We start from the raw sequence: 10,983 nt of genomic DNA on the forward strand, positions 1-10,983 counted from the left end.
CTTCTCACATCCGCGAGCAACAAATAGCGCAACGCCACCAACACCACCACCGATCTATCCTTCTCCCTCTGCCGGTTCCACACAGATTCCGCGCCCCGCGGCCCTATACAATTTCCCGTTCTTCAACGGGATCTCTGCCCAAAGCGGCCCGTCCCGTGTGGTGCCGTCTCCTACCCGCAAACGAATTGTGTTCAAAGCCCCCCCGTCACGCACACTAACACGCAGCTAACACCAGCAGCGCGGCAGCATTTCGTTCTCTCTCTCCGGCCGAAACCAGTACGCTCTCTGTCTTGCGTGCGCTCTCTCGCTCGCGTACTTTCGAGCGTACATCGCCCTGCACAAGCGAAGGGAGCAAAACGAGCAAGCCAAACGCGTTTTCCCTCTCATGTGTGCTGGTCGTGTAGTGCGCGTCCTGCTTGCTTCTTTGCACACCGTTCGGAACAGTTGCGAACCACTGCGCCGCCATATTAAAGTGAGACAAAAGAACCGTGTGCCACACCGCTTGTCTGTTGTGTGTGCGGTGTTGTGCTGTGTGTTTTGTGGATTTTCTACGTGAAACGGACACAATTTCCGGACCCGCCGGAGGACGACGCCGCGCGTACATTTCTGTGTGTGTGATTTGTCTTGGCGGTGACGGACACACAGACGCCCAACTTTCGGCCAAGCCACGGGGGCAGATTAACAGAAAAAAGGTACGCGCGTCACGAGAACAACGCTCTCCGAAAGCTCCCTATACAGGCTCAATCATTGCAATAGTGTGACTGAGAGGGGGGCGAATGAGGGCATTTTTCACAATAGTAAAGAAAAAAAATCGATCACCTTTCAACGCTTGACGGTGTAATATGTGATCAAACTATCGAACATTGGGAAGAAATATGTGGTTCAAAGAGTTCCTCCTCCCGCACTTCAGAAAGGGTATTGAGTGATAGTACTGGTGGAGCTATATTTCGTCACAGATTTTGCCCCATTCCGAAACACCTTTCTCTCTCTCTCTCTCGCTCTCCGTCTCCGTGGAACGCGCGCTGATGCGATGATGCGGCAGCAGAGCAGCCCAGTACGACCAAGCGAGAGAGACGCACTCATACACGTGTGCACACGGGGCAAGTGACGCGCAGCGCGAGACGAGCGAACGGAAAAAGTTGGAATGAAACGGGAACGCTACGCTGGTGTGCGTGTGCGAGCAACATACACCCGTACAAAGCCGCGAGAGAGCGAGTTAGCAAATGGCCGCACGCGCGCGCGACACATACACTGTGAGCAGCACAAGCAGCAGCAGCAGCAGTAGCAGTCGCTTAGTGTGAAGATTTGACAGTGTGATTGAAAAAAGGCTTTTTTCGGCATTTCAAGTATCATTTAGCCCTTTATTTTGTGCTGAAAAACACAATTTACCGTGCTTTTGCCAGTGTGCTGTTGGGACACGCCTGTGCTTTCGTGTGTAGGTAGGAATGCCCATAAGAGGTGACGCCGTAATACCAAGCCGTGTGTGTGCGTTGGGGGTAGAGAAAGCAGCTAGAAAGCTGCCCATATATACATATATGTATATTGCCCATGATGGAGCGATGCCGTGCGTGTTTCAAGTGCAGCAGCTCGACGCATTCTGTTTGCCTTGCCGTCGGAAAAGGAACGGCGTGAAAGCATTTTCTGAACTTCCTCTTCCCCGCCCCGCCCAAACCCTCATCGGGCCACTAAAAACAGCGACCGCAAAAGCGGGACCGTGTTATTATTGGGACGTGTGTGTGTGTGCGCGGTCACTCTTGTGAAACAACGATTTGGGAAGCGCGCGCGCGAAACGTTCTACTTTTGTCTCGACTTTCAAAGAAAAAGCACTTTGGCAAAGAAAAGGGAAGGAACGAATACAAACGGAGCGCTGTGTGACAAAACAGAGACGGGGACGCCCGTCAGAGCGAGTGTGTGCGTGTGTGTGTGCGTTTGCACGGTCGGAACGAGGCTGTGCCCTGTCTCCTTCCTTGCACACGCACACACAGACGCGCGGGCGCACTTGCTTTGGTGCAGTCTCCTTCGCTCGAACGGATCTTTTTTCTGCCGCCTCTCTGTTTCCAAGTAGACAAAGTAGGCTATAGCGCGGGAGTGATGTGGTGTGGTGCTGCTCACGCGTGCGCCGTCCTTCTTTTACGCACCTCGGGCCGCTTTGTTTCTTCTCCCTGGCCCAGTGCTTCTCTCCTGTGGTGGTTTTCTTTCTTGCGGTGGGTGAACGGACGGATGATGGGATGTACGCTGCATTTTCATCCCCTGACCCGTGTGGTATGCGGGGAGTTTACGGGGCTTTTTTTCACTCACTCCCTCTCCCTAATCCACCTCCACCAAGTGCAGTTGGAAAAAGACATCTATCATACTGCACACGCACACACAACCTGTGCCTTTCCATGTGCTCTCTCCTCTTCCTGTTTTATGAGGGGCAAATTTATTTGGCAGACAAAACATATAAATTGCGCTGCTTCTTCTCTTTCTAGGAGCGGGGGGGGGGGGGGGTTGACTGTTAAACGCAAGAAAACGGACCGAAAAAACGTGCGTGCGTTGTGGTGGATGCGTATGCGGTGTGCGTGCGAGAGGAAAAAAATATCCATCTCACGCAACAAAACGCGGTGCGATGTTGTACCGCAAACGTCACTGGCGCAGCGGTTGCTGGTTCGCGGTTTATTTACAATTGTTTTTCTTCTCCTCATTACTGGTTGCTGTGTGCTGTGCGGTGGGTGCATCTTGGTATGCTGTGATGTACCTCACAGAACAAAAATGCATTTTTTTTTGTCTTTGAAGGGTATCGTGAAGACAAACTTTCAAAGAAACGGCACGAAGTGAGAGGCAATTTCCTGTAAACAATTGAAGTAACAGAAAAACGCATATTGGTAAATATTCCAACTTTACATTCACTAAAAATTCACCCTGCGCTATGTGCTCCGCATTGCATTGCACACCCTCTCGAACCGGTGATGATTTCACGGGTAACGGAGGGGGGGTCGTACAAGGTGAAATCGTATCCACCACCATCACGAACGAACGAACGAACGTTCTCAAGGTGTTTGCTGCAAGGGATATGCTGCCACTAACGCGCTCCAACCAACTTTCAATTTTTTCGAGAGATCACGAATCACGTTGGTGTGTCCAATGTTTGGCTGGAAAGTAATTCACCCACTACAAACAGACGAAATGTGTGCTAATTACGGGTCGTCACATGAAAAGCGAAGGGTATGGGATAGAGTTAGGGCTAGCTTACAAAAAAATAGAACCCTTTATGATGATAGTTATTTCAACGAAATGCGCGATAAGATTAAGATGTTAGAAGTTGTTAGTGTGTTTTCCACAAAAAAAAAATGACCTCTTCACTTACCTATTTTCTCTGTTCTTGCCTTATTTTTGCAGACGCTTTAATCGTGTGCCGTGAAATTATGCTCACGCGCCCCCTCATCATCATCGTCATCCCTAGCAGCAGTATTTGAAAACAGCCGCCTGTGAGGAAAACAGTTCGTCGACAGCGCAGCAAGCAACCGGGCGAGGAGCAGTCGTGGGTCGTCGTGGGCCACGCGCAAGCAATGTTCACCGCCAACAACATCCAAACGGCAACGGGCACCCCAATCGGCATCCAGTATCAGACCGCGACCGCCACCGACATCAACAAGGGCACCAAGCTGGAGGGCCAAAAGACGAACCAGCAGGCGCCGGAGTTTTCGACGTTCTACGCTAATGTGAATATGATACAAAAGCTAACGCCAACGTCCCAGGTAAAAAGGGTGGCAGCAGAAACACACAAAAGAAAAACAAAGACGTTTGGCAAATAGCATTTTTCTTCTATACCGTACTCGTCTGTTTGCTTGCTTGTTGTTGTTCGGAATCCCCCTCCCCCTTTTGTAAAGCCGGGGACGATGGCGGCGGCGGCGGCAGCGGCGACAACCGCAAGGGGACACCGTAACCGAACTAATATGATGCATTTTGTTCTCTCTTCTCTCTCTCTCTCGGTGCCATTTGTAGGCGTTGAGCACCGTTAATCTGGCGCAGCTGTCCGATGACTCCAAAACGGTACAGTACCTGCAGCCGTTCGGGTACGCAAACTGTGCCCTGGTCAACCAGATGCCGATCCCGAACGGCGTCACCGGGATCACGGTCGATGGCAGACAGCTGGTCGTGAACAAACCCATCACGGTAAGCGGTTTTGGCCACTCGCTGAACGCTTGCAACATAATGCGCTAATGCTTCCCCCGCTCCAAATTTCCAGAACACCATATCCAACATCAGCTTCAAGTGCGATGTGTGCGGTTTGATGTTCAACCATCTCACCCTGCTGAACCATCACAAGCGCACCCACAACCAGGATGGGGAAACGACATCGGATGCCATTACGGTAGTAACGCAAGCGCAGAATTTAGTCCAGGCACAAAATCTCATCTCAGAAACGGGTCAAAACCTTGGTCAGATTCAGATTGTCGCCACGGAAGCGCTCGACCCGGCACCGCAGCAGCAGCAGCTGCAGCACGCCCAGGAGCAGCAACAGCAGCAGCAACAGCAGCAGCAGCAGCAGCAACAGCAAGCCCAAGCGCAAGCTCAAGCTCAAGCGCAACAGCAAGCGCAACAGCAAGCGCAGCAGCAAGCGCAACAGCAAGCGCAGCAGCAACAGCAGCAGCAACAGGTGACAACACACACGACCAAGGCGGACAAATCGCAGAAGTGCATCTCGTGCAACGGGCCCATCCACAGCAACCCGAAGCGAAAGGGCCCGAAGCTGATCCGGTGCGAAACCTGCATCAGCAACGATGGCGCACAGCCTGTCTCGAGAAGTAGTAAGTACTCCAAGGCGGGTAAGCGGGTTTTGGTAGCAAAAACCAATTAATCCCAATTTTCCCCTCCCCACAGCGACCCAAATCTTCGTCGCGCCCGACGGTGACATCAAGTTCGAGATCGGCGAAATCCCGAACGCCTCCAACAGCAACTCGTCGATGGACTCGCTGATGCCGGGACAGATGCATCCGATCAAGGCGGAGCACGCGCTCGTACCGCAGCAGAATGCGCATCCGGTTAAAAAACGTAATTTAGCAACTGTCACAAAATGTAACAAATGTAACGGTTCTGGTGTAATTATAGTTGGTGGCCAGAAGAAGCTGATCCAATCGTCCATGCATCAACAGTGGGTATTCCTTTTTTGTTTGCTCTCGGTTCACGTAACTCTCCCACGCGAGTGGTAGATGCGCGCACACCGCTTTGTAGGGCACCACAATTACTAACACGTCGAGGGGCGGCGGCGCCTTTTTGGTTGCCCGGTTTTCTGCTCTTTTCCCTCTTTTAGGCCGGAAAAACCATTCACCTGCAACACGTGCGGAGGGCGGTTCTCGCGCTACTCCAGCCTCTGGTCGCACAAGAAGCTGCACACGGGCGAAAAGAACTACAAGTGTAACGTGTGCGGTATAGCGTTCGCCAAGGCCGTCTACTTGAAGAACCATATGCGCATCCATACCGGCGAAAAACCGTACAAGTGAGTGAAGGGACGCATTTAAAGAATGATGGAAGTATTGACGGGGATATTTTACACATTTTTCTTTAAAGGTGCGGCACCTGTGGCATGCAATTCTCCCAGTCGCCCCATCTGAAGAACCACGAGCGAACTCACAGCGGCGAAAAGCCATACGTTTGTGAGGTAAGTAGCGCGAAAGGAGCGTCTAAATCGTGGTAATAGCTATGTGATGGTTATTAAAAATCTGTTTCGCCCAATTTAACACAGGTCTGTGACAAAGGATTCGCCCGTCACGCAACGCTCTGGAACCATCGGCGCATCCACACCGGCGAAAAACCGTACAAATGTAATCGCTGCCAGTCCGCGTTCAGTCAGGCTGCGCATCTCAAGAATCACGAAAAGGTATGCAATAAAATAAATCATTAGTAAGAGAGTATCTTGGGACCTCAAATTAACCGATCTCGTTCCTTCCCATTCGTTCACAGGTGCACTCCGGTTTGAAACCATTCAAGTGTGACATCTGTTCAGCGGCGTTTGCCGATCGGTTCGCGCTGAAGAGGCATCGTGGAATTCACGAGAAATATGGTACGCCACGGTTGGCTTCAATTGAATGCTGGCCTAGAGAATGTCTCCCGCAGATAACAGATGTCTAAAATTTTATTTTCCCCCAACTTTGCTCCCTTCCACAGGTCAAACTACGCCGCTCCATCAGAACCAGCAGCAGCAGCAGCAAACGGCACAGGTCGTCACGCAGCAGGTGGTGCACAAGGAGGAAATTATCGAAATGGAGGAGAAACCGCGCGAGGTGATCATAACCGGAATGTAGAGTGTGTGCAAACACGGGGCAACCGAAATTTATCGCGCCTTTAAGCGCGTGTGCCGTGAGCGTAAGTTTAAGTTAGTCGCGTAAACAGTGTGAGAGAACGAGAGAGCGAGAGAGTGCATTTTTTTTAGGAGTTTGACCCGATGCAGGAGGTTTAATAGTGAGGTAGAAAAGTTAGTAATACACACTGAACGGGTGGAGTTGCTCTGGTGTGTTTGTAAAAATGCATTACTTATCGATAAGAAAGAAGGGGGGAGGAAGCTCTATATATATATTTAGGTGTAGTTGAATTAGGACAGTTGATTACTCTATGGCGCTGCACTTTGTTAATTTTGTATTCGAGTTTTCTTTTCGTTTCTTCACCCTGATGATATCCCCCAACAAAACCGTGCACTGTGGATTAAATTTATTACATTTTTCCCTTTTACTAGTACAGTAAGGGATGGTTAAACATTTTGATTATGTAAATTGGCAACTTTTTGTTAAAATTTACACACACACAAAGGCAATTCTACTGTGTGGGCATTCTTGCGTGAAGCAGCTTTGTCTAATAATTGTACACAACTTTCTAACTTTTTCGATTGTAATATGAAAGATCACGTTGGTGCTGATTCAAATCGTTGGGTTTTTTATATGTACCATCTACATATACAATGCTGAATAATAGTCGAAGCATAAAGCGAGCATGCGAAAGTTCAACGAAAATGATAGGGCGAACCATTGTAACTACGGGACGATACGAAATGCAGAGGAAAGCGAAACACCGATAGATGGTTAGAGCGTATTAACTTAACGACAAACTAAGTATAGGTGCATTTCATTTGCATTAGCCGTTTATTATTATGATTGTAGTAATTAATTTTATGTTTAATTTGTACTGCTATCTAAGCGACATACACCACCTTTCAAAAAGCTCGAATTGAACGCGGTTCAATTAGCAGCAACACGACAACACTTGAACGCTACCGCACACTCACCGTGGGAAGCCAATGGGTAAATGCGCAGGTGTCACACAGGTCGAGGCCAACCTTCTGACAACGGTTGTGCCAAAAACCATTTACAAAGGAAGCAGTTTGGTCCGTTTTATTAGAACGTTGTGTGTGGCCATTATCATAAGCCTACATTATAAGTGTGGAGTGGGTTCTTTGAAAGCTCCTTACACAGGAAACACGGGAGAATCGTACAACAACATACTCCCCGTTGACCAAATATCGGCACTCCCATGCCCTTTCCCCCTCCTTAATGCCAGTGTAAAATTCTCCCGACTGCGATGCACTTTTAGTGCATTGAGTAAAAAAAAATCGATTTTTGAGGAAAGAAAGTTTAACCCAGTAAAGGCTTCCTAAAGCTAACTCCGCGGAAAACGATCGGGAACTGAAAAAAAGAGATGTTTCTTTACCGTTTGATCGTCTTTGGTCGTTAGCCATTAGATTGCACTGCTCCCGATGGTGCAGCATCGATTAAAAGAAGCATCTATCTGTAAATAGACACTTTTAAATGTTACAATTCAAATCGTCACGTGCATGCGGTCTTTACTGGCGGCGCACCATTACATTCTAATTATCACCGTTGTAAAAAAAGAACAGTATAAAGTACAGCTCACACATGATCCACAGCAAATACGCCGGTTATATCAAGCCGGAGGGAGAAGAAAGGTAGAATTTAATTTCAACATTGATTAATGAAGAAAAAGGAAAACACACACACACTGAGAAGTTCTGAATACATGCGCGATTACGGAAAATAAATAATTTAAAGAACATTGAAAGTAGTTAATAAACTGTAAAGGTAATTTTTATCATTTAATTTGAAGTTGAAGCTTATCATTTTCGTCCCAAGAAGGATTTGTTTGAAACTCGCTAAAATAAAATTAGAATTTTCCCACCAACCAACTGTCACCAACTGTCAAAATTCAAATGAAACCCGACGCGATGATATGGCGATGTTTCCCGAAGTTTGACAGCGCCCGTTCACGTGCGAATGACAGACGGCGCACAGTGTTTTGTTGTGCGATTGTGGTACCCGCGTTCGAACGCCCGGATCGCCATTGCTGTTCAACAAAATGGATCTTTTCGTGATCGACACGGCCGGCGACACCAGCGGAAGCCGTAGCTTCGCTTTAGGCTCCATCCCGCGTCTTCCCAAAACGTCCATTAGCGCATTCGATGGCCGGGTGCCCACCGAAGAGACGAAGTTACACAGCACGGCACCGGAGGAAAGCGATGACGACGACGACTACGCAGGTAGGTGAAGGAAGCGATAGGGGATCTTTCCCGATGCGAAAGTATAAATGTACTTTCCATTTCAGGACTTCCACCACCGGGCGAAAGCATCGCGAACATCCTGAACAAAGACGATGTTGCCGACGTGCATTTTGTTTCACGGAAACGCAAAAGCAATGGAAATGGGAAAGAGGTATCGCAAACTGCCGACGATACAGCGCAGCAAGCTGGGCCTTCCAAGCAGAAAAAAGGCGGTCCCGGAATTCAGCCGATCCGCACGAACGTTCAGGAAGAGATGAAGAGTGCCGTCCTCACGCCGGCCATTGAGAAGAAGGAGGATATTGCCCGGTTGGCCATGTCGGACACTGCAATCCGGAAGCTTAACAGGGTAAGGATGCGTTCGCTTTCGGGGAGGAAAAGCAGCAGCTTGTGTATGTCCCACTGATGAAATATTCGACAGCTGAATTGGTTCGCTCGGAGATGTTCAGTTCACTTACCTAGACTCAACCCGTATCCAGCAACAGCGCCCACCCATTGTAATCTTGATGGTATGAACTCGATTCGGGTCGATTCTGCAGCTTTTGCATGCCGTCGTAAGGCCGATGGGAAATTGTACGCGCGCCGTTTCGAAGCTTAATCTGTCCCATTCCGATGGGGCTTGCGGTTGCTTCGATCGGACTCGTTCGGATCGACAGCTCAGAGAAACAACACATCGTTGGAAGAGCATAAACAATGTGTCCCGATTGCTGCGATCCAACAGCAAATGTTTTTTAAATTGGGTTTTTTTTTCAAATGGATACGGGTCTGGTTAAGTTGCTGCACAATCTCGGCACCGATTGATGCCTTCTTTAGTAATCTGATGCAACTATAGTCCATTGAACAACTTACCATTTAGAATCCAAAAATTGAGACACCTTTTTTTACCTCCATAATTACAGCTGGAACGCAAAAAGACCAAAGGCAAGGGTTGGTACGGACTGGCCGCACCGGAAATCACCCCGGAGCTGCAGAACGAGCTGACGCTGATGAAGATGCGCTCCGTGCTGGATCCGAAACAGTCCTTCAAGCGGCTGGACAAACGCAAGCAGCCAAAATACTTCGAGATCGGCAAAATTATCGACTCCCCGCTGGATCACTTCAACGAGCGCGGCATGAAGAAGCTTAAGTCGAAATCGCTCGTCGACGAGCTGCTGGCCGACGCCGAGTTCCAGAAGTACAACAAGCGCAAGTACGCGGAAGCGCTCGAGCGGCAGAAGAAGAAAGCCTACCACAAAGCGGTCATGAAGATGAAGAAGGAGAAGAAGAAGGGCAAGAGGAAATAAAGTCGGCTTTTACGGGTTTTGCTGTTTAGTTGCTAAAAAATCCACCACTTTCGTTGCGATCGTATCGTACGCTTGGGCCAGCAGGGAGTCGGGAAATTTCAGACAAACCGGCGTGCCGGCATCACTGCACCGCATCACATCCTTTTCGATCGGAACGCGGGCCAGCACTTCGACGGACAGCTCCTGCACGTACTGGTCGATGAGGTTATCGGCAAACTCGATCCGATTGGAGCATTTGTCGCACACCACGTGGCTCATGTTTTCCACCAGCCCTATCAGCGGCACCTGTAGCGTTCGGTACATTTGCGCACCCTTCTTGGTGATGTCTAGAGCGGCCGCTTGAGGCGAACTGACCAGCACCACCCCATCGATCGGGACGTTCTGGCTGAGCGACAGATGAACGTCGCCCGTGCCCGGCGGTGTGTCCACGATGAGAATGTCCAACGGTCCCCAGGCAGCGCCTTTCAGTAGCCGCTGGATGGCGGACATTACCAGCGGTCCGCGCCACACTACCGGACCGGTATCGACCAGCAAACCCATCGATAAGCTAAAAAACAATACAACAATGTAAAGTTACAAATGATAAACACAAATTACCTCATATTCTACTCACCATTTGACACCGAAATTCAGCAACGGAACCATCATGTTCTGTTCATCCACCAGCGGCGCTTCGCTCACGTTCATCATCCTCGGCACGGATGGGCCGAAGATGTCCCCATCGAGCAGTCCGACCGCTTTGCCGTGTCGGGCCAGCGTGACGGCCAGATTTACCGCCGTGGTGGTCTTACCGACGCCACCCTTCCCCGACGAAACCACCACTATGTGCTGCACACCCGGTAGAGGCATCCGTTTCGGTAAGCTCCTAGCCATTAACTCCGCCTGCCGCTGGTCCGGTTTGGAGGCAAGCGTGCGTGTTGCCAAACGAACGCATCGCTCACTAGATTGCGCAAATAAACGCGATACACTTTTCAACATGATGGTAGCAATGCGGCAGCGGCTGCTTTGCCGTGTGTCGGTTTCGTAACGTTCGCCGCGACTTGTGCAGCGGCGTTTGTTTACATCGCGCGAAGAGATTTTGGCACTTTCGCTTGACAGCAATGTTTACATCGAACGCTTTCCGATCGGATGCATTGTTTGTTAGCAAATCCTTCCAGA

At 49.6% G+C, this 10,983-nt stretch overlaps 3 protein-coding genes across 8 annotated transcripts; 2 read left to right on the plus strand and 1 right to left on the minus strand.

Moving 5' to 3' along the window:
- Positions 1-353: 353 nt before the first annotated feature.
- LOC121596430 (zinc finger protein 184) lies at positions 354-8,082 on the plus strand. Of its 6 annotated transcripts, XM_041921382.1 has the most exons (11): positions 354-692; positions 3,379-3,737; positions 3,985-4,155; positions 4,229-4,790; positions 4,864-5,034; positions 5,092-5,134; positions 5,294-5,479; positions 5,551-5,641; positions 5,726-5,860; positions 5,944-6,043; positions 6,148-8,082. In XM_041921382.1, the coding sequence occupies exons 2-11, from the start codon at positions 3,549-3,551 to the stop codon at positions 6,282-6,284; spliced, it is 1,785 nt and encodes a 594-aa protein (XP_041777316.1). In that variant the 5' UTR covers positions 354-692; positions 3,379-3,548; the 3' UTR covers positions 6,285-8,082. The 6 variants fall into 6 exon arrangements, with proteins under 6 accessions (XP_041777316.1, XP_041777310.1, XP_041777314.1 ...); XM_041921376.1 differs by having other exon boundaries at positions 355-692; positions 4,864-5,134; XM_041921380.1 differs by having other exon boundaries at positions 355-692; positions 3,379-3,701; positions 4,864-5,134.
- A 181-nt stretch (positions 8,083-8,263) lies between these two features.
- On the plus strand, positions 8,264-9,852 carry LOC121596434 (deoxynucleotidyltransferase terminal-interacting protein 2). The gene is made up of 3 exons (XM_041921389.1): positions 8,264-8,524; positions 8,590-8,891; positions 9,442-9,852. Exons 1-3 carry the CDS (start codon positions 8,344-8,346, stop codon positions 9,823-9,825), a joined length of 867 nt encoding a protein of 288 aa, XP_041777323.1. The 5' UTR covers positions 8,264-8,343; the 3' UTR covers positions 9,826-9,852.
- Positions 9,833-10,896, minus strand: LOC121596433 (iron-sulfur protein NUBPL). Its single transcript, XM_041921388.1, has 2 exons — positions 10,439-10,896; positions 9,833-10,372 (listed from the first exon to the last, which is right to left on the minus strand). The coding sequence occupies exons 1-2, from the start codon at positions 10,801-10,803 to the stop codon at positions 9,835-9,837; spliced, it is 903 nt and encodes a 300-aa protein (XP_041777322.1). The 5' UTR covers positions 10,804-10,896; the 3' UTR covers positions 9,833-9,834.
- Between the last annotated feature and the right edge of the window lie 87 nt (positions 10,897-10,983).

This window comes from Anopheles merus, chromosome 3R, assembly GCF_017562075.2.
Source record: "Anopheles merus strain MAF chromosome 3R, AmerM5.1, whole genome shotgun sequence".
Lineage (NCBI taxonomy): Eukaryota > Metazoa > Arthropoda > Insecta > Diptera > Culicidae > Anopheles > Anopheles merus.